The 27,244-nt window shown below is 37.0% G+C and overlaps 1 protein-coding gene across 8 annotated transcripts in view; it reads left to right on the top strand.

The window, feature by feature from the left end:
* Positions 1-27,244, top strand: part of KMT2E (lysine methyltransferase 2E (inactive)) — a 100,048-nt gene that overhangs the window by 50,519 nt on the left and 22,285 nt on the right. For all 8 annotated transcript variants that reach the window (XM_050782666.1, XM_050782671.1, XM_050782668.1 and 5 more), the window contains 10 exons: positions 2,401-2,481; positions 9,456-9,514; positions 10,453-10,625; positions 11,834-11,872; positions 12,735-12,965; positions 13,076-13,206; positions 14,632-14,749; positions 17,452-17,561; positions 25,341-25,605; positions 26,556-26,654. In XM_050782666.1, the coding sequence (XP_050638623.1) occupies positions 2,401-2,481; positions 9,456-9,514; positions 10,453-10,625; positions 11,834-11,872; positions 12,735-12,965; positions 13,076-13,206; positions 14,632-14,749; positions 17,452-17,561; positions 25,341-25,605; positions 26,556-26,654 (1,306 nt within the window). The remainder of the gene's footprint in view (positions 1-2,400; positions 2,482-9,455; positions 9,515-10,452; positions 10,626-11,833; positions 11,873-12,734; positions 12,966-13,075; positions 13,207-14,631; positions 14,750-17,451; positions 17,562-25,340; positions 25,606-26,555; positions 26,655-27,244) is intronic.

Below are 27,244 nucleotides of genomic sequence, written 5' to 3'. Positions count from 1 at the left end.
TTTACAGAATTTCCTGCGTCTGGTCATTATGGTGTTGCTTAATTATTTGATGTGATGTAGTATGGCATATACCCATATTTGAATGTAAGTATAAAAATGGACCCTAAAGCCAAGTATTACTTTGCATTATTTGCAATATTATCCCCATCTATTAGATTAGGTGATTAGGAGTTGAATATTATTGATACAAACATGCAGTTAGCATTATGTTTCAAAAAGTTTGTTTACTCTTGCCAAAAAATGAGAAATTCAAATATTAAGTGGAATGTAAAATTTGATATTTTTATGGAAAATTTTAATATTAACACTTTGAGTTTATCTTAATAATAAAAACATATTGTAATATCTTTCCAAATGTAAAAATAAATTTTCATTACCTGTAACACATTCTACCATGAATAATGACTTCAGTAAATTTATTTAGGAGGTAAATTAAAAAACTAAAAATAACTTCAGTGACACTTTGTTTTCCTCATAGTAGAAAATGTCAAATCATATTGTAGCCAATCATATAAAAAAGCTTTCTCTTGGCTCATCTTGTCTAATGTGATAAATTATATACCATTTGGTATATCATTTTTATTTTAATATATAACCTTAGCAGTGTTTTTCTTTTAACTGCGATGGTCTGTATATAATATACAGTTATCTCTATTAGAGAATAGTAGAAATGTCCTTAAGAGTTTTTATATCCATCTACAAATTATTGAAGGACCAGTTCACAGTTTTTGGATTATTCAAGTTATTTACTTCTCAGATAGTACTTTTTGTTATGAATCTAATATTTGTTACTCTGTTTTTCTGTTGCTCAGCCTGTAGTCTCCTGGAAGGCTCTATTCTTACTTTACGTTGCCTCATTGTTTTTACATGTTCCTACTACTTATACTCATCTCTTTGAAGTCTGACATCCACAGCTCTGATTATTTATTCATATTCTAGCTTTGTTTATTCTGTTGTCTGCATGACATCATTATTTGCCCACAAATTTAGTTTAATTTGTTATTCTAACCCTTGTCATTTGCGCTACTTTTCTTTTTCACATCTTTTTTCCACTTTGATATCTATTTCACATTCTGTCAGTTCTTGCCCAAACATTCTCAGTTGAAAAGTAAAGAACAACACAATAGCAGTTAGTTTGGTACAGTAGTCCCTCCTTTCCCCTGGGGTATATGTTCCAAGACCCGCAGTAGATGCCTGAAACTGCAGAGAGTACTGAACCCTACAGTACTGTTCTTTCCTGTACATAAATACCTATGATAAAGTCTAATTTATAAAGTTTAATTAATAAAGTAGATGCAGTAAGAGATTAACAACAATTATAACAGCATACTGTAATAGAAGTAAATGCGGACTTTGTCTCTCTCCTTCTCTCTCTTTCCTTCTGCCCGCCTCTCTCCCTCTTCCTGAAAATATCTTAATATTTTCAGACTGTGGTTGAACACAGGTAAATGAAACCACGAAAAGCAAACCATGGGTAAGGGGAAGCTACAGTAGTTATATATTAGAAGTAGTTTATTGTTATGTAAAGAATAAGACTATTTTTGGAGTCAGGCATATCAACTTTAGACAAATTAGTCTTGGCAATAAAATACAATAATAACAAATTAAGAAATTTGCCTCAAACTGGTCCGTGTATTCCATTAAAAGTAATTAGGTTTAATCTCTATCTTCATAGAATGTCTCTTATATTCTTTAACTTATTTTTCTCTGGCGTTAATTCTGGTTCTGCCCTCCTTTAACTCAAGTGTGGAATGTTGGAAACATCTCTTTAGTTGGTCTTTCTGCTTGCAGTTTCTTAACTTCTTTGAATACTACATGCCACCAAAGCACCTCTAATTGTTACCTGTTGACAGAGGAAATCTACACACGTCTGCACATTCCAAGTCCTAAATAATCTGACTGTACTTCACTAATCCAATTTTAACCTCCTCCTTTTTCTCAAAATGAATATTTCTCTTCATATATGTTAAGCACCTTGTGGCCACCTTCTCTTCATATCTGATAAATGATATTTGATAAATGTTGCTACACTGATAGCTTACTATTTCCCAAATGAGGTTCGAGTCAAGTTCATTATTCTCCAAGGTGCTTTTCTCATTAATTACAAGTAGTGTGGCCATCTCTACGTTGTGATTTCTAATAATATTTGTAGAATAAATTATACACTTTATATTTTAAAATTGTATTTGCTTTAAACATTTATGTATCCTATATTTGTCCTCTTGCTTTTACATCTCAAATTTTATCTGCTTGAAGACACATTTCTATGAGTTTCTCAGAGTCCCTTTTAGGAGTGCTAAGCTCAAAGTAGGTGCTTATTAAATGATAGTTAAATGGAATATCAAATCTTAATTTAAGGATGACTTAATATTACATATGTTCTGCTTTTTTTTTTTTAAGCGTTTGGCAACATATTGACTGCATGGGGATTGATAGGCAGCATATTCCTGATACATATCTATGTGAACGTTGTCAGCCTAGGTAAGTTGCACATATCTGATAACATTGCCAGTAATTTTACTGAGGTAATACTAGTTAACAGAAACTCCTTTATGAATTCAAGTTAAAGAATTAATGAATCACAGCCGGGCATGGTGGCTCATGCCTGTAGTGCCAACTACTTGGGAGGCTGAGGCAGTAGGATTGCTTGAGCACAGGAGTTTGAGGCTGCAGTGAGCTTTGATTGTGCCACTGCACTCCAGCCTGGGTGACAGAGCAAAACCCAGTCTGTTTTTTCAAAAAAAAAAGGACTAATAGATCACTGTATTTTATCGATTCTAACATACACTTTTGCATTTTTATGTGTATTCTTACTATTATTTTTGTATTCTGACAACTCTAAAATCAGGAAAATATCTTTCTATCAATAATGTGTCATAGTTCATAGGGTTTTTACTTTATTAATGATGCAAAAAATAATAGTGCATCTTCTACCTGATGGCATCTTTTTTAACTGGAATGCACTATGTTAAAGAGTTACTAGATGAATACTCCCTTAAAGAATTTGGTAGATCTGTCATTCTTCCTGTTTGTAATATGTTTTTTCCACATTTCTTTTTTGTTTTTTAAAATCTTTTTATTGTGGACATTTCAAACTTATGTAAAAATAAAATAATATATAATGAACCTACATTTCCACCACCCTACCTCAGTAATTATTGACATTCTTGTCCCATGTATACTGCCATGTGTTTTTTCTCCCTTTACGTGTTGTTTTAAGGCAAATCCCAGTTATCATATTATTTCATCCATGTATATTACAGTATATATGTATTTGTGTGTATATATATTTCAGAATATGTCTGTCAAAGAATTCTTTTTACAAAAATAATTACAAACCGGCTGGGCGAGGTGGCTGAGGCCTGTAATCCCAGCACTTTGGGAGGCCGAAGTATATGGATCACAAGAGCCCAGGAGTTCGACACCAGCTTGGCATCATGGTGAAACCCCATCTCTACTAAAAATACAAAAGATGGCCAGGCACGGTGGCTCAAGTCTGTAATCCCAGCACTTTGGGAGGCCGAGAGGGGCAGATCACGAGGTCAGGAGATCGAGACCATCCTGGCTAACATGGTGAAACCCCATCTCTACTAAAAAAAATACAAAAAAACTAGCTGGGCGAGGTGGCGGGCACCTGTAGTCCCAGCTACTCGGGAGGGTGAGGCAGGAGAATGGAGGCAGAGCTTGCAGTGAGCTGAGATCCAGCCACTGCACTCCAGAGCGAGACTCTGTCTCCAAAAAAAAAAAAATACAAAAGATGAGCCAGGCGTGATGTCACTCACCTGTAGTCCTAGCCTCTTGGGAGGCTGCAGTGAGGCATGGTCATTCCACTGTGCCCCAGCTTGGGTGACAGAGTGAGAGCCTGTCTCAAAAAAACAATCACAAAGCCATTATTATACATTGAACAAAATCTCTGGCTCACCCAGCCATTGTTATGATATTGATTGGTTGATATTCATTTCTTAAGTCTCTAAACCTACTCCTCCCTCCCTACCACCCCTGGTCACCATTACAGTGTGCTTGTTTAGGGAACTCAGCTGTTTGTCCTGATGAGTTTTGCCGGTTGTTTTCTCATGATTTCACAAGTTTCCCTGATCTATTCTGTAAGAAGGTGTTTATAGGCTTGATCAGATTTAGGTTCAATTTCTTTTTTATATATATATATATAAAAAAGACTATTTTCATAGTTAGACTGTGTTGTCTTACCAGATGGAACCTCATTTCTGGTTGTCTTATGTTGGGAGCCAGTGATAGTCCTTAGGTCCACTAATTTATTAGGGGTTGCAAATTAGTGATATGTTAATTCTGTTGTTCATTACTTATCAGCTGGAATATTTTTATAGGAACAAACTTCTCTGTCTTTTTTTTTTTTTTTTTTTTTGTAAAACAGGATCTCACTTTGTCAAACAGGCTACATTCAGTGGTGTGACCACAGCTCACTGCAGCCTCAGCCTCCTGGGCTCAGGTGATTCTCCCATCCTTCCACCTCAGCCTGTCAAGTAACTGGGACTACAGGCATCGCCACCATGCCTGACTAGTTTTTTGTATTTGTTTTTAGACACACAGAGTTTCACCATGTTGTCCAGGCTGGTCTAGAACTCCTGGGCTCAAGCGATCTTCCCACCTTGGCCTCCCAAAGTGTTGGGATTACAGGCGACAGCCACCTTGGCCAGCCATGTCTCTATATTAACTATTCCGTTCTCTTAACATATTGAGGAAAGGCAGGATAAATGCTTGTTGAGTCTTAGCCTTTATTTACTCGTTTTCAGAATAATGAAAAATTAAGTGTCATTATGAACTCATGGATTTAAACCATACTGGATGTCAGTCTATTGCAGTTATTACCCTTATTGATGCTTAAATTTCATTCCATTTCTGGTCACTAGGAACCTCTTCAAGCTGGTTATCAAATCCTTTAAACAATACCCTAGTGGTACTTGATGGCAAAGAAGTTATCTGGTGTTACAAGATGTCTCAGGCTTATCCTGCACTTCTGTGCCCCAAATTCAGAGTTAGCTTACAAGACCAGGATTGGAGAGCTAGTCATGCCCTTTCCTACTAGATTGGTCACTGTTCCTAGTCTTTTTAGTAGACAAAGCTAGGTAGTATGTTTCATCTGTTTCTTTAAGATAAAATACATGAGTTTATACTGATAATTGCGATTGAAATTTAGGAATACAAGTTTTATGTAGCTGTTTTATGTTTATCCTAGTTGTCAACAATACAGAGAATAATGTAATTAGAATATCTCACAATTGGTTAACTGTTTAATCCTACACAAGAATATAATAGTCTTGGAGTAACAACACCACTAACACTAGCTCCAACAATATGATTGTGTAAAACAGTTTAGTACTTCCCCCCCATAGGGCATAGTATACGAGGGTTTTATAGTCAATATTGTGTTTTAAGTCTCTTGAAATAATTTTGTGTTTATAACACTAACTGGATACACACTTATGTTGTTTATGTTATTAATTTTATTGATTTTTTAAAAATTAAATGTTCTGAGTTGTAGATTCACATGCAGTTGTGAAATAATGTAGAGTGAGCCTAGATAGCTTATACCTGTTTTGCTCCAGTGTTAACATCTTACATAACTATTAATACAATATCACAACTAGGATATTGGCATCAATGCAGTCACTTTATAGAACATTTCTGTCACTGTCAGGAGTCATGCTGCCCTTTATAGTCATACCCAGCTTCTACACCTGAACTTTGCCAACTATTATTCTGTAATCGATTTCTATAATTTTGTCATTTCAAGAATGTTACATACATTTGACCCAGTATGTGACCTTTTGCGATTGACTTTTTTATCCAACATGATTCTCTAGAGAGCCCTCCAATTTGTTGGATGTATCATGATATTGTTTTTTATTGCGGATAGTATTTCATAGTATGTATGTACCATAGTTTCTTTAACCTATTCACCCATTGAAGGCCATTTGGGTTGTTTCTATTTTTTTGGCTATTACAAATAAAGTTTCTGTGAACATTTGTTTACAGGTTTTTGTGTGAACCTGAGTCCCCCCCCAGTGCCCCCCCCTCACTCTCCCGGGTTAAATGCCCAAGAGAGCAGCAGCTTGGTTATATGGTAGTTGCATGTTTAGGTATTTAAGGTATTGTCTGACTATTTTCCATAATGGCTATTCCATTTTACATTCCTACCAGAAATGTAGGAGTAATCAGTAATTTTTGTTTTTTAAGAATTGTTGGTTGGGTGCAGTGGCTCACACCTATAATTGTAGCACTTTTGGAGGCTGAGATGGGTGGGTCACTTGAGGTCAGGAGTTTGAGACCAGCCTAGACACTGTTGCTACAAAAAAAATACAAAATTTAACCAGGCATGGTGCAGGTGCTTGTAATCCCAGCTACTCAGGAGGCTGAGGCACGAGAATTGCTTAAACCTGGGAGGCAGAGGTTACAGTGAGCTGAGATCACATGGCTGCACTCTGCCTGTGTGACAGAGCAAGACTCTGTCTCAAAAAAAAACAAACAAACAAAAATTACCCGGGTGTGATGGTATATGTCTGTGGTCCCAGCTCTTTGGGAGGCTGAGGTAGGAGGATTGCTTGAGCCCGGGAGGTTGAAGCTGCAGTGAGTTGATTGTGCCACTGCACTCCAGCCTGGGCAACAGAGGGAGACCCTGTCTCAAAAACAGAATTGTTTTTTACATTTTATTTACCTTTATAATTATATACTTTATAATTATGTAAGAAGTATTCTATCATTTTAAACTCAAATATGAAGCAAGTTAGACCAGAAGTCAAATATGTAAAGCAAAGTATTCTATCTTTCTAAAGTCAAATATGTAAAGCAAGGTAGACAAATACGTAAAGCAAGTTAAGTCTAACTCATCCCTGCTTGCTTATTATATGTAGATATGTATCTATATATTGGTATTTCCCTCCTTATTTAGATAAGCAGTAGCATATTATAGAGTCTTCACCACATTTCTTTTCTCTTAAAAATATATGCTGAAGATCACAGTAGCATGTAGACATGGACTGATATAGCTTCAATGTACTGCATTTTCTTTTTTGTACTCTATTCAGCTAGTTGCCTTTGTGTGGACATTAGAGTTGTTTCGGGTCTTTTGTTGTAGATATAAGTGAGATTGTTCAGTATAGTGATAAACGTATGTATAAAATTTTGTTAGATTGTCAAATTTCCTTCCAGTAGGAGCTGTGCAGTTTTTATTTATTTATTTATTTATTTGTTTATTTGAGACAGAGTCTCGCTGTGTCACCAGGCTGGAGTGCAATGGTGCGATCTTGGCTCACTGCAACCTCCCCGTCCTGGGTTCAAGCCACTGTCGTGCCTCTACCTGCTGAGTAGCTGGAACTACAGGCATGCATCACCACACCCCACTAATTTTTGTGTGTGTGTGTGTGTGTGTGTGTGTGTGTGTGTGTGTGTGTGTATATATATATATATATATATATTTTTTTTTTTTTTTTTTTTTTTTTAAGTAGAGTCAGGGTTTCACCATCTTAGCCAGGGTCAGGGTTTCACCATCTTAGCCAGGATGGTCTCGATCTCCTGACCTCTTGATCTGCCTGCCTCGGCCTCCCAAAGTGCTGAGATTACAGGCGTGAGCCACCACGCCCGGCCTGCAGTTTTGAATTCCAAACAGTAATGCGTAAGCATGTCCGCTTTCCCAAGCCTCACAACAGAGTATTTGACAGACTTGCATTTTTGCCAGTTTAATTTAGGTGAGAAATGGTAATTTCAGCATAGTTATGGTGTGCATTCCTCTTACTTTGAGTGAGATATCTCTGTGGTTTTGTTTCACTTTATGATAGTAGTCTTTTGCCAGATAATTTTTGATGGGGTTAAATATCTGATGATGAATTCAGTAAAAGTTGGTTAAAAACTTACCATTAGGAGGCCGGGTGTGGTGGCTCACGCCTGTAATCCCAGCACTTTGGGAGGCCCAGGGAGATGGATCACGAGGTCAGAAGATTGAGACCATCCTGGCTAACATGGTGAAACGCTGTCTCTACTAAAAATATAAAAACAAAAATTAGCCGGGTGTGGTGATGGGCGCCTATAGTCCCAGCTACTCGGGAGGCTTAGGCGGCCAAGTGGCGTGAACCTGGGAGTCGGAGCTTGGTGAGATCCCGCCACTGAACTCCAGCCTGGCAGCCTAGGCGACAGAGCAAGACTCTTTCTCAAAAAAAGATAAATAAATAAACAAAAAAAAAACCAAAAATACTTACCATTAGGAGGGCAGTTAGTTGAGATGTTTATTATTCTATATCTGTGATGCTAGAATAGGTATATTTCCTGGTTGACATTAAGACAAGTCTGTAGAAATCCTAATAATCTAGAGCTCTTATTTTCCCACCTGAGGATTATCTGTTATCTGACCTCTAAACTATATATAATGAAAAAGTTGGGGGGGGAAAATGTAAAAGAATTACTATGGATGATGTAGTTCATGGGTAGAGGTAGGGAGAGGGTAATGAAGTATTTCACTTAATTGTTAAATGCTCATACCTGTAATCCCAGCACTTTGGGAGGCCAAGGTAGGCAGATCACCTGAGGCCAGGAGTTTGAGACCAGCCTGACCAACGTGGAGAAACCCTATCTCTACTATAAATACAAAATTAGCCAGGTGTGGTAGCGCATGCCTGGAATCCCAGCTACTTGGGAGGCTGAAGCAGGGAATCGCTTGAACCCAGGAGGCGGAGGTTGCAGTGAGCTGAGATTGTGCCATTGCACTCCAGCCTAGTCAACAAGAGCGAAACTCCATCTCAAAAAAAAAAAAAAAAGTTCAGTATTTATTTCAAAAGTGAAAATAATAGGCAGTGTAATTCAGTGTCATACATTTACTTTAAGAAATTTAATTTGTGATTTTAATTACATTGTTAACATTATGGGTTTGGTTTTTTCCCAGACTTTTTGCTTTAAATGTTCGGTTTGAAAAAAATACTAGTTTCCTAAGTAAATTATTTTCTTGGCCATTCACTATGGCTCACACCTGTAATCCCAGCACTTTGGGAGGCAGGGGTGGGAGGATCACTTGATCCAAGAGTTCAACACCACCCTGGGCAACCCATCTCTACAAAAAATTAAAAAATTAGCCAAGCATGGTGGTGCAGGCCTGTAGTCTCAGCTACTCAGGAGGCTGAGGCGGGAGGATCCCTTGAACCTGGAAGGTTGAGTCTGCAGCAAACCGTGGTTGCATCACTGCACTCCAGCTTGGGTGACAGGGTGAGACCCAGTCGGAAAAAAAAAAAGTCTTAACAGAGTGAAATGGAGTCACCTATCTGGCATCCACTGCTACTATTAGATTATACGTAAACTGTATTGCAAGGGATATTGTATATATTTTATACTGTTGGTTTTTCACTAAGAACATTAAATAAATTACAAAGTTTATCACATTTAAGACAGATCTGCTTCATGTATTTGATAAATAATTATGCTAATTTTTAATGTAGGAATTTGGATAAAGAGAGGGCAGTGCTACTACAACGCCGGAAAAGGGAAAATATGTCAGGTAGGTAAAAAGGACCTACAATAAATTAAAATTCGTGTGACTGAGAGAATAAATGGTCTGCATATTGTTAGTTAAATGTAAATACCTTGTTGATTAATGTTGATTGTACAGATAGTGTGCAATCTCTGGTATAGATTTTAAGTATTTCTTTTCACATATTATAGAATAAATATGTACGTACTTTAGGAAATAAAATGGAAACGAGAGGAAAATAAATAATTTAAATCAGCCATAATTTTCCTGCACATAGCTAACCTGTTGGTTTAAAAAAGTAAAATATGTTTGTTCTTCAGAAGGATATGATCCGTTAGTTTATCATGTAGAATAGTACATCTTTCATTTTTAGGAACAGAATTTCTAACTTCTGTGTAGCATATGCCACAATTTTTATTTTATCTTAATCATGTTGATACCAGTACACCTGGTTTTAAATAATCATAATTTATTCAACTATTCCTCTTTGATAGAGATTTGGATTGTTTTCATTATTTCTGCTTTGTTTTATTTTTGTTATTAAAAACACTATCCTCAGCAAGACCCTCTTGCATAAGTCTTTTTGTACTTTTGCTGTTTTATCTTTGGCTAGATCTTTAATATGAGATGGCTGGGTCATATATAATTTTGCTAGATATGGCTGAATTGACCTTTGTAGGGAATTTCAAATTTCCACTGGCAATGCATGAGAGTGCCTGTTTTCCACAGGCACACCACCAGAGTGTGTTATCAGGCTTTTGGATCCTTTGTAGTTTAATGTGTAAGAAATCATATTTGTGCTTTGCATGTAAATGTATAAGTGAGGTGAGTGAATAAGTTAAAAAACGTGCTTATTTAGAAAGATGGAGATGACAATACTTTGTCATGTGGAATGCTGTTTTATTTCATTGTTTAAAATAGAAGTATTAAATGTGTGATAATTTTTATTTTGTCTTTGATTGAAGATGGTGATACCAGTGCAACTGAGAGTGGTGATGAGGTTCCTGTGGAATTATATACTGCATTTCAGCATACTCCAACATCAATTACTTTAACTGCTTCAAGAGTTTCCAAAGTTAATGATAAAAGAAGGAAAAAAAGTGGGGAGAAAGAACAACACATTTCAAAATGTAAAAAGGTACATTTTTGCTTGTTTTTAGGTGAGTGGATAGGATAGTGGATAGGGAACTGAATTTTATAGGAGAGGCAGGAGAGTGAAAATAATCGATGGTAGCTAAAAAGGTGGCAGGATCTAGCAAAAGTTTTTTATTTTTAAACAATTAAACTTGAACATTTTAACGTGTTTTAAAGATTGAAGCAGATTAGAGAAGAAACTTTGCAAACTACTTTGAAATCATTTGATGAGATTTTGAAATACAGAAGCGAAAATAAAGTAGAAAGCCTTCATAGTTTTCTGTACTACCAGGATTGTATTCCTTTCACTTGTCTGTCTGACATAGTCCACTTAGCTTTTCTTCCCCGTGTTTTACATAATGGTTCTTTGCCTCCTTTTTTTTTTTTTTAAACCTTGCTCTCTTGTAACATATTGTCTACACACAAATTTATTTATTTGGATCTATATTGCTAGCTGTAGGTTTATATTTGTTAGTCACTCTAAATGGAGTTCAGGTGTTGAGGGGGATAGGAATTAAGTCTTAAATACATCCTTCAGATGAGGCAGATGAGTCGGCTCGCAGTACATATTTATTGAATAAATACAGCTCTGTCTACCACAGTGCATATTACTTAAGGCCCATTATGGGCTCAAATATTACTTGCTAGTTGCTTAGAGAATTAAAGTAATATTCTTTTACTCCCTTCCAAAACATGTCTTATCACTTCAACAAAATTATATTTCTAATACCTTCCCAATTTTTATCAGAAATATTTTTCCACTGTTGTAATATTGAACACAGAGAATATTTGGAAATTTTTGTCTTTGCATTATATTATATACAGATTTTTATATTCTATATAGTCTATATACTTTTTTTTTTTTTTTTTTAAGACAGGACCTTGCTATGTTGCCCAGGCTGGAGTGCAGTGGCTATTCATAGACTGTCATGGTACACTATGGCCTCAAACTCCTGGGCTCCAGTGGTCCTCCTGCCTCAGTCTCCTGAGTAGCTGGGACTACATGTGCCCGCCACCACTCTCAACCATATTCTGTTTTTATTAGAAAAGTATTTTAGTAGATGCCTTTATTAAACATTCTCCTAGTGTCAGCTTTCTTGGTTACCAAATTTTTCGTTATGACACTTCAGTTAAGTTTCAATGAACCAATTGATTCTTAAGTATTAATTATGTCCAGTTTTTTAGAAAACTAAAATTCCTTGTTTGTTTTAGGCATTTCGTGAAGGATCTAGGAAGTCATCAAGAGTTAAGGTAAGTACATTAATTTTAAGGTGTTGTTATCAACTGTCATTTATTCAGGAGCTAAGTGCTTGCTTGTCTGTATCTTTACTTAATGCTCTCTTTATTTTGTGCCACATCATTGCCTATTATCTTTACCAGGAGTGGGACCTTAGTTCTAATTGGAGTAATAGACTAGTCTTGTAGTTAACACTGTTAAAATATTAATCAAAAGGGGGAGGTATGTAAGCAATTTCTAATTTTATAATTTTGGGCAATTTGAATTTCCTTTATTACTACAATCCATGTCTCTGATACCACTTAGTATTACTATACTGTACTTAGGAATGCAGAATCATATTTGGAACTTGAAAATTTGCTCTTTTGCATGGTTGGGATTCTAGAGCGTTAGTCAAGTCAGTTGTCATACTATAAATTCACCATAGAACAACTGTATCAATATAAACGAGTCAGAATGATCGATGGTAGCTAAAAAGTACCTTGAATTAATTAATGTATGTCCTCAGTTTTTCAGATGCTAAAATTGCTGAGAGAACGCTCCCCACCTCTGTCTGACCCCAGAACATAAGTTTGTTTGGGGTCACAGAGGTCAGCTGTATGCTGTTACTATAGCTTTCTGGCTTAGGTAGAAAAGGGTAACAGATTTCTAAAACTGTCACATTAAATAGGATGTGGGGAGCATGTTACAGTGTATCTTTTGTCCCTGTGATATAAGACATAATTATTTATTATTCCACATTTCTGGAAAAGAAACCATTAAACAGCAGTTTCTAGTTTATATTATGTTCTTTTATATAGATTGCCATTAATTGTATGTGTGTGTGTGTGTGTAAGTCCATAAGTCCAGATACTAATGGTCAGTTTATGATTTTAGGGTTCAGCTCCAGAGATTGATCCTTCATCTGATGGTTCAAATTTTGGATGGGAGACAAAGATCAAAGCATGGATGGATCGATATGAAGAAGCAAATAACAACCAATATAGTGAGGGTGTTCAGAGGGAGGCACAAAGAATAGCTCTGAGATTAGGCAATGGAAATGACAAAAAAGAGATGAATAAATCAGATTTGAATACTAACAGTTTGCTCTTCAAACCTCCTGTAGAGGTAAATACGTCATTTGTCCAAAAATTGTAAAATAGTTTTATATTGTGTATTTTTAGTTAAACTGAAAACAAGCAAGTTTATAATAATCTCAACATTTACTCTGATTTTAGAGCCATATACAAAAGAATAAGAAAATTCTTAAATCTGCAAAAGATTTGCCTCCGGATGCACTTATCATTGAATACAGAGGGAAGTTTATGTTGAGAGAACAGTTTGAAGCAAATGGGTATTTCTTTAAAAGGTATATTCATTTATTTTCCCATGTTCATTTCCTATAGGTAAATACTGAATTTTTGGCTGTTTTACCTAGATGTTGTGATTATGTGTATTTTTTTACTACATGATCATTTCAGTATTTAAAGCTGTAGTGTGGCTGAACAGTGACTGATGATAATTTTTGAACTATGATAAACTAAAACAACATAAGAAAATGCAAAGATGTATTCCTCAGTCTCTTGCTCATGTCTGTCTTGCCGAAAATCCTAAAACAATCTACTTCAAAGATTAACCAACAGCAATATAGGTTGGATATAGAAGGATATCAGTCAGGAACTCTGATTTATTGAGGTTACAAGGAACCCTTTCCATCTGGGACTCATGATAATTCCTCATAATGTAATAGCCAGAACCGAGAAAGACCATGGTAACCATAGGAGAAGCCCCTTCCTCTTTATTAGACAGTGTTAGATTGGGTCCTACATTATTGCCACCACTTTCAATACCTACTTTGTTGGTATTGGAATGGTATTGGAGGCCTCTTCTTTGGTTTGAAATTTGTATGCAGAATTAATATGATTCCCTAATAGGCGTTACTTCCCTGTAGTCTAGAAGTATGTTCATATCCGTAGGAGGAGAACATTCCTAGTCTGTGTCCTATAATTATCAAAAACATTTATTGTTTATAACTTGAGTATTTACTTAAGATATGAAAGATACACAGCAATTTCTCCCTGTTATGTAGCAGATTTGATCTGAAACAGGGTATAAGACAGATACTTTTAAATGCACCAGGAAATATGAACTCTAAAGACATCAAATTAATCCCGTGAATGCAGTAGTCACTCTCTTTTTATCTTTCTTTGTAAATTGGAATTTCTACCTTCGATTAATTGCCTTTGATTTAGGTGAGGTTATGGGGCAGGTAAAAATCTTAGTAGCATAAACTAGCATAAGATAAGAGGGAATTCTGGAGTCAGACTGCCTATATTCAAATCTTGGCCTGACTGTGTTTTAGAAGTTTCCTAGACTCTGTGTTCTTAAATTTCTTCATCACTTTTCCTCTGAAGAGTAACAGGAGATTATTACACTAAAACATTGACCTTTATTTGTTTGTTTTTGAGACAGAGTCTCGCTCTATCACCCAGGTTGGAGTGCAGTGGCATAATCATGGCTTACTGCAGCCTTGATATCCTGGGCTCAGGTGATCCTCCCACCTCAGCCTCCCAGTTAACTGGGACTACAGGCACATACCACCATGCCTGGCCTTTTTTTTTTTTTTTTTTTTTTTTTGTAAATATGGAGTGTCACCATGTTGCCCAGGTTGGTCTTGATCTCTTGGGCTCAAGCAGTCCACCTGCCTTGGCCTCCCAAAGTGTTGGAATTATAGGTGTGAACCAGCGTGCTCAGCTGAAAATGTTAATCGCTTATAATGTCTCTTTCTTTGTAGACCATACCCTTTTGTGTTATTCTACTCTAAATTTCATGGACTAGAAATGTGTGTTGATGCAAGGACTTTTGGGAATGAGGCTCGATTCATCAGGCGGTCTTGTACACCCAATGCAGAGGTAAGCTTATAGAAATTTTTTGGAGAGATGTGGGGGCTTGGGGTATGTTGAAATCTGAGCAGTAAGCACAAAACTCAGATTGCCTGAGACACTTTCCAACTGTTGCATTTTATACTACCCAGTCTGTAATTTTGTGAAAATTTCTGTGATACTGGCTATGAAGTCTTTTTTTTTTTTTTTTTTTTTTTTTGAGATGGAGTTTTACTCTTGTTGCCCAGGCTGGAATACAATGGCATGATCTCAGCTCACTGCAACCTCCGCCTCCTGGGCTCAAGTGATTCTCCTGCCTCAGCCTCCCAAATAGCTGGGATTACAGACGCACACCACCATGCCTGGCTGTTTTTTGCATTTTTAGTAGAGATGGGGTTTCACCATGTTGACCAGGCTGGTCTCGAACTCCTGACCTCAGGTGATTTGCCTGTCTCAGCCTCCCAAAATGCTGGGATTACAGGTGTAAGCCACCATGCCTGGCCGCTATGAAGTCTTAAAAATTACTTTGCAGGTTGAAGAAATGATGATCCTTATAAGAGGAAATATTGGAGTTTCTTATTTTTTTTTTTTTTTTTAAGGCAGGGTCTCACTGTCTCCCAGGCTGGAGTGCAGTATCATGAGCACAGCTCACTACAGCCTCCATGACCGCCTGTGTTCAAGTGATCCTCCCATCTCAGCTTTCTGAGTAGGTGGGACTACAAGCGTGTGCCACCATGCCCAGCTAATGTTTTAAATTTTTGCAGAGATGGAGTCTGATTTTACTGCCCAGGCTGGTCTCCAACTCCTGGGCCAAGTGATCCTTCTGCCTCGGCCTCCCAAAGTGCTGGGATTACAGGCGTGAGCCTGCCCGGACTTTTAAAATCATTATTATTATTATTATTATTTTTGAGGCAGGGTCTTGCCCAGGCTGGAGTGCAGAGGCGCAATCATGGCTCACTGGAGCCTCAACTTCCTGGGCCCTTAGGAGGTAAAGTTATCTTCTCACCTCAGAGTCCTGAGTAGCTGGGAACACAGGCGCATGCCACCATGCCCAACTAATGATTTTTTAGTTTTTTTGTAGAGTTGGGGTCTTCCTATGTTGTCCAGGCTGGTCTGGAGCTCCTGTGTTCAAGCAGTCCTCCTGCTTCGGCTTCCCTAAGTACTAGGATTACAGGCATGAGCCACCAGGTCCAGCCTAATACCAGACGACTTTCCTTCTATCTTGGAAGCTCTGTTTATGGGTCAATATGTGCTATGATTTAAGTTAGATGACAGAGCTAAAAAATCTAAAGTAGAGTTTTGTATGTTCTACTGTAAAATTTTTAATGTTATATTTTAGTGTGGAGTAGAAAGTCACGTTTTTTACATGTCAAAATGAAGATTTTTAGTTTTATAATTACATAATGTTGCAGCCAAGAATGTGGGTTTTTTTTGTTTTGTTTTGTTTTTTCTCTCTTTTCTTTTTTTAAAAGACAGGATCTTGCCATGTTTCCCAGGTTGGCCTGGAACTCCTGGACTTAAGTGTTTGTTCTGCTTCAGCCTCCAGAGTAGCTGGGATTACAGGCATGCGCTGCTGCACCACGCTAAGAGTACAGATTTTGGAACCAGACTTAAATCTATTTCTTCTCTGTGACTTACTAGCTTTGTAACCTCAGTTTTATCTGTAAAAAGGTGATATGAAGACTGAAGGAGCTGACACATGTAAAGTTTCTAGAATAGTGTCTTGTCATAGAAAAGTAGCATTTGCTCAACCATTACTGCATTCATCAAACCTAAGAAGGCCAGGCATAGTAATCCCAGTGAGCCAGGCTCACACCTGTAATCCCAGCACTTTGGGAGGCAGAGGTGGGTGGATCACCTGAGGTCAGGAGTTCAAGACCAGCCTGACCAACATGGTGAAACCCCATCTCTACTAAAAATACACGAATTAGCCAGGTGTGGTGGTATGCACCTGTAGTCCCAGCTGCTCGGGAGGCTGAGACAGGAGAATCACTTGAACCCAAGAGGCGGGGTTGCAGTGAGCTGAGATCACATCACTGCACTCCAGCCTGGATGGCAGAGTGCTTTGTCTCAAAACAACAACAACAACAGAACCCTAAGATGCCACCACTTATAAGACTCCTGATTTCAGATTTGCTAAAAAGTGAAAAATAAGAATTGATGAGGCCGGGTGTGGTGGCTCACGCCTATAATCCCAGCACTTTGGGAGGCCGGCAGATCACGAGGTCAGGAGATCGAGACCATCCTGGCTAACATGGTGAAAACTCATCTCTACTAAAAATACAAAAAAAAATTAGCCAGGCGTGGTGGTGGGCGCCTGTAGTCCCAGCTACTCGGGAGGCTGATGCAGGACAATGGCGTGAACCCGGGAGGTGGAGCTTGCAGTGAGCCGAGATCGCGCCACTGCACTCCAGCCTGGGCAAAAGTACAAGACTCATCTCAAAAAATAAAAATAAAAATAGGAATTGATGAAATATAGTATTTTTTTTTTTTTTTTTTTTGATGTCACATTGTGGGCTCTAGGGGTTGGGGTGGCAGTGGGTAGCAGTGTATGACTGAAAAACCTTCCCAGTTGATAACCACTGATAGATAGTTATAAGCCTTGTCATTAGACATATTTTCCAGGTTGTGTTTGTGAAATACTTTGAAAAGAATAATTTTCAAAATTGTAGGCTGATCCTTCTGAAGGCAGAAAGTAATTTATGGTAATGTACGATCATTTTAACTTACAGGTGAGGCATGAAATTCAAGATGGAACCATACATCTTTATATTTATTCTATACAAAGTATTCCAAAGGGAACTGAAATTACTATTGCCTTTGATTTTGACTATGGGAATTGGTAAGTTCAAGTCTATAAAATGTCATCTGTTGTTTGAAAATAGTTCCATAATGTCCCTGTAATAATTGAGGTATTGTCATTACTTTTATAGCTTTTTATTTTTATTTATCATGAATCAGTTAAAAATACTTGAAAACCAGAAGTTTAATATCAGCCTCTATTAGATCATTGCTACTTTTCATTTCTACATTTTCCTTAATTATTATTGTAATATAAATGTTCACAGTAATTATAACAAGTGATCCTAATTCAGCCATACAACACTGACCTTGTTTATGTGGGAATGTTTTTCTTCTAGAGGATACAGTTTTATTCATACAGTTTATTTGGTTAATCAGTATGAATGAATAATTTCTCTTTTGCCCCTCAGAACAGAAGAAAATTTTCTTTGCAATATAAATTAAAGGGTTTGTTGGAGATCCTGCAAAGAAACTCTTAAGAACTATTTTTCTGAAACACTAGTAAAAATCTAATGATAAATCTCAGTACAGTTGGCCCTTGCACAATACGGGGTTGGAGCGCCAACTGCCTGCACAGTCCACAATCTGCTTATACGTTTTGACCCCCCAGAAACTTTGCTAATAGCCTGCGGTTGACTGGAAGTGTTACCAATGACAATTAACACATACTCTGTATGTCATATACTGTATTCTTATAATTAAGCTGGAGAAAAGAAAATGTTTTTAAGAAAATCATAAGGAAGATACAATAAATTTACTGTTCATTAAGTGTAAGTGGATTACCGTAAAGGTTTCATCCTCATCTTCATGTTGAGTAGGCTGAGGAGGAAGGGTGGGGGTTGCTCTTGCTGTGTCAGGGGTGACAGAGAGAGAAGGGGAGGCAGGAGAGGGAAGCACATATGGTATAACTTTATGAAAACACATTAGTAATTTCTGCCTGGCATTTTTGCTTTCTCATTTCTCTAAAAATGTTTCTATATGGTGCCAGTCTTCCATCATTTGCTTTAGCTTCAGTGCCCGTATCAAAGAAGAGTCCATATCATAAAAAAAGTAAAAAACAGTCTTGAAAAAAATGGAGCCCTTCTACCAGATTGTTGAATGTAAATTTGTTTTTTGGCACTGCTTTTTCTACATCTTCTTTCTCATCATCTGGCACTGGTTTGGAAGCAATCATCTCCATCAGGCATCTTCTATTAATTTCTCTGGTGTAGTGTCTGTTAGCTCTTGAATTTCTCTAAGATCCGTATGTGTATTCTTCCCTCATTCCCACCTTTTTTTTGTTATACCCATGATCTCTTTCATGATTTTTCTGATTGGCTCTGTTGTAAATCCTGTGAAGTCGTGCACAACATCTGGACACAGTTCGCTCCAGCAGGAATTTATTGTTTTGGGCATGATGGCTTTCACAGCTTTTTCTATAATGATGGCATCTTCGATGGTATAATCCTTCCAGACTTTCATGATCTTCTTTCAGGGTTCTGTTCCATAGTATTGACAGTCTTTTCCATAGAGTACTGCGTCTAATGAGCCTTAAAGGCCATTATCACTCCCTGATGTAGAGGCTGAATTAGAGACACTTTGATACCCTTAGCGTTGAACTCATAGTGTTCTGGGTGGCAGGGGCATTGCCCAATATCAAGACATTTAAAAGGCAGTCCCTTCCTGGCTACCTGTTGTCTGACTTGAGGGACAAAGCATCAATGGTACCAATCCAGAAAAAGGGATCTCATCCAGGTTTTCTTGTTGTACAACCAAAAGACTGGCAGCTGGCGTTTGTTTTCCCTTCAAGGCTTGGGTTTAGCAGCTTTATAGATAAGGGCAGTCCTGATCATAAACCCAAATGGATTTGCACAAAACAGTAGAGTTAATCTGTCCCTTCCTGCCTTAAATCCTGGTGCTTCCTTCTCTTCCTTACTAATAAATGTCTTTTTATGACTTTTTTCCCCCCAGAATAGGACATTTGTATCTGCATTAAAAGACCTTTCAGGCAGATATTCTTTCTCCTCAATGATTTTCTTAATGGTGTCTGGGAACTCATCTGCTGCCTCTTAGTCCACAGAAGTAGATTTACCTATTAAGCTAAACCTCTTTTTAAAATCATCAAACCATACATTACTGGCATTAAATGCTCCAACTTTAGATCTTTCATATTCCTTTTGTTTTATGTTGTCATTTAATGACTTCACTTTTTCTAGAAACATATTAGGGTCTATAGGTATGTCTTTCTTATATAGCACACATGCACCCACATAAAAACTTCATTTGCAATACAAGATAAAAAGGTATATTGCAAAAAGTGCATAGTTTTCACATTCTGTGGCCCAGCTGCAGTGATGGCTCCCGAATTTCCTTTTATTATTATTTTTTACAATGGTACTTACGCTGAATTCATTTATCTTGAGATGGTGGAGAACTACAGCTGCACACCTCAATCTACTGTACATTTTTAGCAATTCAACTTCTTCTTGCAATGTCATAACTTCTTTGCTTCTCAGGAGCACTTCCAGCATCACTAGTGGCACTTTGTATAGGTCACAGGTGTTGCTCAAAATATACTGTATTGGCCAAGTGCAGTGGCTCACACCTGTAATCCCAGCACTTTGGGAGGCCAAGGTGGACGGATCACTTGAGGCCAGGAGTTCAAGACCAGCCTGGCAAACATGGTGAAACCCCATCTCTACTAAAAATACAAAAAATTATCGGCATGGTGGTGGGCCCCTGTAATCCCACCTACTCAGGAGGCTGAGGCAAAAGAATTGCTTGAATCCGGGAAGTGGAGGTTGCAGTGAGCTGAGATCGGACCACTGCACTCCAGCCTGAGCGACAGAGCAAGACTCTGTCTCAAAAAAAAACAAAATTACTGTATTGCACTAAAGACTGAAGAATTCGTGAGAACCACAAGAGATCACTTTTTATTGCCATACACAATTTACTGAGGGACGAACTGCTCCTGGGCATGTGTCACATGGCATTTTACATAGATACCCCCAACACTTGAGGCACCACAATAGCAACAGGAGGTGTCTTCAAAATTATTATAGTAGTACAGAATGTACTAGAGTTACTTTTATATAGTTATGATTTAATAATACATCTTTACATGTCTCTGGAGTGTGAATGGCACCACGTAAGGTCTGTTATGTGTATGCATAGGTTTTGATTAATTTTAACTTTTTATAATTTGTGTATATTTTATGGTAATCAATGATAAAATAGACTACTATCTACATGCATATGCATTCTTAACATACCTTTTTCTTTTTTAATTTTTTATATTTCTAGGCTATATAGTTCATCTGTTTTTCAAATTGTTGCAATTGTTGTAAATTTCCAAACATTTTTCCAATATATGTATTGAAAAAAATCCATGTATAAGTATATGTGCACAGTTCAGACTTGTGTTGTTCAAGGGTCAGCAGTATGGAAACTTGTTTCAGTTTTTTAAAATGTAATAGAAAAATGTAAATAATAATACAAACACCCAGCCAGGTGCAGTGGCTCATGCCTGTAATCCCAGCACACTGGGAGGCTGAGGCGGGCGGATCACCTGAGGTCAGGGGTTCAAAACAAGCCTGGCCAACATGGTGAAGCCCCATCTCTACTAAGAATACAAAATTAGCCAGGCATGGTGGCACATGCCTGTAATCCCAGCTATTTGGGAGGCTGAGGCAGGAGAATTGCTTGAACCTGGGAGGCAGAGGTTGCAGTGAGCTGAGATTGTGCCACTACACTCCAGCCTGGGCAACAAGAGCAAAACTGTATCTCAAAAATAAAATAAAATAAAATAATAATACAAACACCCATGTACTTCTCAAATTAAGAAATTAAAACATTATCCATTGAAGCCCCTTACTTTTAGCAGCCACATTGCATCTGTCTTCCCTCCTTCACTAACTGCTATCTTTGATTTTTTTTTTTTTTTGAGACGGAGTCTCGCTCTGTCTCCTAGAGTGCAGTGGCGCGGTTTCAGCTCACTACAAGCTCTGCCTCCCAGGTTCACGTCATTCTCCCGCCTCAGCCTCCCCAGTAGCTGGGACTATAGGCACCCGCCACCACGCCTAGTTTTGTTTTTGTATTTTTAGTAGAGACAGGGTTTCACCATGTTAGCCAGGATGGTCTCCATCCCTTGACCTCATGATCTGCCTGCCTCGGCCGCCAAAGTGCTGGGATTACAGGCATGAGCCACCACACCCAGCCCTTTAATTTGATTTCTTTAACATTTTACTATGTCTGTATTTGTTGGCAAATAGTGTCTAGAATTTTGTATATTTTTAAACTTTTATGTAAATTGTAACTTGCTGTATTCTTTTGCATTATGTGAGATTAACCTGCATTGTGTATACCTATAGTTAATTTATTTTCACTGCCTATGGTATTTATCCATTTCACTATTGACCTTTATATTGACAAAATAATGCTCCTAGGGCTTTCTGAACATGTCTGCATGTGTGTACATGTAGGAAGGAACATAGTATGTACATATTCTCTCCATGGTAGGGACATAGGAGTGGAATTGCTGGGTTGTAGAATGTGCACAGCATGAGTTTTTGCCAGATGTGAGTGAATTTCTGTCTAAGAAACTTGTACCAGTTTCCTAAGTAATTTAGTGCCTTGCTGTACTTCTTTACTCTAAGACTTTAAAAATATATGCTAGCTGCTGTGACTCATGGCTGTAATCCCAGCACTGTGGGAGGCCATGGTGGGCGGATCACTTGAGGTCAGGAGTTTCGAGACCAGCCTGGCCAACATGGTGAAACTCCATCTCTACTAAAAATACAAAAATTAACCAGGTGTGGTGTCACACATCTGTAATCCCAGCTACTCAGGAGGCTGAGACAGGAGAATTGCTTGAACCTGGGAGGCAGAGGTTGCAGTGAGCCGATATTGCACCACTGCACTCTAGCCTGGGTGACAGTGAGACTCCACCTCAAAAATAAATACATAAATAAAATATATATAAAATAAAATATATATGACATATGAAAATGTATTAAAATATTATATATAAAATGTTATATATAATATAGTATATGCCACTCCACATGAGCTAGCGTATATATAATATATATTATCTATTAGCATATATATTTTATGGTATAATTATGTTACATAATAAAATATATATTAGCATATATATGCTATATATTATATTAGCATATAATATGTATGCTAGCTCATGTGGAGTGGTATATCTTTATATTAATATTTTTATTTACCGTTTTTCTTGATTATTCATGAACCCAGAGGTCTTTTTCTTTTCTTTTTTTTTTTGAGATGGAGTCTCTCCCTCTGTCACCCAGGCTGGAGTGCAGTGGCAGGATCTCAGCTCACTGCGACCTCCACTTCCTGGGTTCAGTCATTTCTCCTGCCTGAGCCTTCCAAGTAGCTGGGACTACAGGCGCACACTGCCACGCCTGGCTAATTTTTTGTATTTTAGTAGAGACGGGGTTTCACCGTGTTGCCCAGGCTGGTCTCCAACTCCTGAGCTCAGGCAATCCACCCGCCTCAGCCTCCCAAAGTGCTGGGATTACAGGCATGAGCCACCGCGCCCGGCCTCTCAGAGGTATTTTTCTATATTGTCATTTGGATTTCTCTCTTGTGAATTGCCTGACCGTATCATCTGTCCATCTTTCTTTTGGGTAGTTGTTTTCTTGCTTTTTTTTTTTTTTTTTCCATAAGTTCTTTATATATTCTGTAGTCTTTTGGGTTATAAGCAGTTCAATTCAGTTCTTCTTATTCTATATATTTTTATACTTTGTGTGATATTCTTTTTAAATGCAGTTTTTAAAATGTTCATTATGTTTTCTCTTGGTGAAATCCCTCTTCCTTTAGTATCCCTTTCTACTGATTATTGCAGTCAGATTTATCATATCATTTTGGCTCTTTCTCCCCTAGAAGGTAGGAGATTTAGCATAGTTTTTTGCTCAATGCTTTGTGGGATTGCATATCCCATAGAGGTTAAGAATGTAATCTGTCTGGTTTCAAATCCTGGGTTGGTCTCTTACTACGTAACCTTGGACCAATTTCTTCATCACTTTGTGCTGCATTACCTCAAGTATATGAGAAGAATAATAATACTCACCTTAGGTGCTTAATAAACAAAAGCTGTTGCCATCATTGTTTGTAGTTCTGTTGTCCTAAAATCAAACATCTAGAACGAGTTTCAAGCTAGTATCTGTTAATACCTGATTTGGGAGGCGGGAGGTAGGACCATAAATGTTTGAATTCTATCCCTGGTTCACAGAATTAGGAAGTTGGATTTGAATCTTTCTAGCAGTTTTAAAAGTAAATGAGTTAGGAATATTAGACACTTAATAAGTAAATTGTTCTTATTGTGAACAAACATTCAACTACTTAAAACATGCAGAGTGGGAGATTTGTATTATTGTTTAACTGAGGTTTGGGCATTTGGCCTATATCCTAGAGATGAACTAAAGATAAAGTGGTCAGAGTTGAGAAATATTGAAATGAAAAGTACATGCGCCTGAGAGTCATACAGACCTGGATCTAAATGCCGTCCCTTCCACATATTAACTGTGTAACGTTGGACAAGATGCTAATCCTCAGTGAGTTTTAATCTCACTTGTAAAATGGGAGTAATATCATTATTGTGAAAATGAGATAGGCTTCCATTTGAAAGAGGGAACACTTAGTATAGTGAAAAGGAAACATTAAATTTTATCAAGGTAGCTTTTTAAAGAAACCTGGTTGTTGTTATCATTCCTTAAAGGATAAGACAAACTAGTTCAGGTTTAGTATTTGTTATACCTAGTGTTTTTTATGTAGGTCACATTGCAAATCAGTATTTTATATAGCACTCTGGGACACTGAAGTAATTATGGTTTCTGCCTTAATGTTTTGTGTAATCCACAGTATCATTTTGCTTTAAAAGACTCAAAGTTCTGATGTATTTGTTTTTTTCTTCTTCTGTAACATATTACATGTTGAGCATCCCTCATGCAAAAATCTGAAATCCAAAATCCTAAACTTTTTTTGTTTTTTGGTTTTTTTTTTTTTTTTTGGACGGAGTCTCACTCTGTCACCCAGGCTGGAATGCAGTGGCACGATCTTGGCTTACTACAACTTCTGCCTCCTGAATTCAGGCGATTCTCCTGCCTTAGCCTGTCGCATAGCCAGGATTACAGGTGCCTGCCACCATGCGCAGCTAATTTTTGTATTTTTAGTAGAGACGGGGTTTCACCATGTTGGCCAGGCTGGTCTCAAGTTATCTGCCTGCCTCGGCCTCCCAAAGTTCTGGGATTACAGGCGAGAGCCACTGAGCCTGGCCATCCTAAACTTTTTGAGCACTGACATGATGCCACAAGTAGAAAATTCTATACCTGACCTCATATGACAGGTCACAGTCAAAGTGCAGTCAGAACTTTGTTTCAGGCACAGAATTATTAAATACAGTGTAATACAGTGTGTAAAATTACTTTTAGCCTATATGAAACACGAGTGAATTTTGTGTTTAGATCTGGGTCCCATTCCCCAAGATATCTCATTATATATATGTAAACATTCCAAAATCCACAACCTTTCTGGTCCTAAGCATTTCAGGTAAGGCATGCTCAACCTGTACCAGTTATACTTATGATTGAAGGCCTAATATCTGGTCAGAAATCAACATCTAATTATTACATTATTTTAATGAAAAAAAATTTTTGTGGTAGTTAACTAGGAATGTAAATTACTAAAAAGGATTGCTTATAATTAATAATTGCATACAATTTTGTGGAGTTGCAGCTTAAAATGGATTAGAAATTTCCCAGTTTTGTTTTATATTTTGAAATAAATATTTAATTGGTTATCTTTCCAGTAAGTACAAGGTGGACTGTGCATGCCTCAAAGAAAACCCAGAGTGCCCTGTTCTAAAACGTAGTTCTGAATCCATGGAAAATATCAGTAGTGGTTATGAGACCAGACGGAAAAAAGGAAAAAAAGACAAAGATATTTCAAAAGAAAAAGATACACAAAATCAGAATATTACTTTGGATTGTGAAGGAACAACCAACAAAATGAAGAGCCCAGAAACTAAACAAAGAAAGCTTTCTCCATTGAGACTATCAGTATCAAATAATCAGGTATTGAACTCTGCTCTCAATGAAATTGAATAAACGAAAGAAAATAATCTGTCATATTTTATCCTCTTCTTTGCTATATGTATAATTGTTTAAAGTATTTTTAAGTCCATTCTGTCATTTAATGAAGTATTCATAAGTGTAAAATACAGGTTCTGCTAGAATTTGTACAATATTTGTTGAATTATTAAGAAACAGCACAGCCAGCAAATCCTTGCAGAATTGCAGACAAGATTATCCTAAGACTAGATAACTTTAAAAAAATCTTCTAGCTGGCACTTTATGTTCATAATAAATGTTTTTATTTAAAGTCTTAAGCTGCAAAATTTTCTTTCCTTAAACATGTGGATGCAGGTAATCTTATCAATTCTATAAGCATGTCACAATAACAGCAAATAAAATTTTTGAGAGAAAATTCACTAAGAACATATAAGGTAATTTTGGGGGTAGAGTTTGGCCAAAGTCTATCTGCCCCACCAGTAAATATATTGTTATATGTCCTCTATAAACAAAAAACAGTTAGGAGGGATAATTAAAATGTGAAAAGTAAGGTTTTGCTCATTTCCAGGGCCCTATCTTCTAGAAATGATTTACCTTAAACTTTCAACTGAACACACACTTATTGAGCACTGGGTATTTGCAGGTTTTTCTGAAATAATGTATAGATTTATGTTTTGGGAACTCTATAAATATAAGGCCGTGCTACCGTATTTGACCTATATTGATAAAAACTTGATTGGCTAAAATTTAAAAAGCAAAAGTATTTGATTGCATGATTTTGAAAAGCATCTTGAATTAGGAAACCAGTTCTAAATTTCTTAAATGAATTTAAGTAGGCTGATGATATTTATATGTTGAATTTCTTGTGGTTGAAAGACATTAAAATATTTTAATGTCACTGGTTGTATAGATGGAATAATAGTTTGTATAAAGAAGTCATTTCCATTTTTCAGGAACCAGATTTTATTGATGATATAGAAGAAAAAACTCCTGTTAGTAATGAAGTCGAAATGGAATCAGAGGAGCAGATTGCAGAAAGGAAAAGGAAGATGGTAAGTTGGGAAGCTACTAGTTTGGGCTTAGTGACAGCTGCTCTGCATATGGTAATTGTTGCTGCCTTTACATGGGCTTTCACGCTATTCTTTGAAGTTAGCAAATGATGTGCCATTGAGCATTTTTATTTGGTTTGATCATTACCATTTAAATAAATGTCACTAATCTTGTATTTTTGTTGGTTGTTCATTAGAGATTTAAGAATGTATGACATTTAAGAAATAACATTTTGGAAGTAATTATTAATATTTTAATAATTCCACAATGAACTATTAATAAATTTTAATGCCACAATTATTGTTCAGAATGTCTTTTCTTAGCTAAATGTATCCTTTCATGATTTGAAATATAATAAAAACAGAACTTTAAACCTTATAGCACCAAATAAATTGCTTATGCAAAAAAAACAAAACTGACCACTGGTAGCTATTTCTATATTCTCACACTGCTATCATACAGTAAGGTTCTCATTAAAATAAATTTAGGATGTATATTCCTTGTACTATTTACAAATACTTTATCAATGTAAAAATTAGGACAAGGTATTTTCTCACAAATTATGGTAATTTAGCATTTGATCTGTCAGTCA

This window comes from Macaca thibetana, chromosome 3 (assembly GCF_024542745.1).
Source record: "Macaca thibetana thibetana isolate TM-01 chromosome 3, ASM2454274v1, whole genome shotgun sequence".
Lineage (NCBI taxonomy): Eukaryota > Metazoa > Chordata > Mammalia > Primates > Cercopithecidae > Macaca > Macaca thibetana.
This window is presented reverse-complemented; position numbering and strand designations above follow the sequence as displayed.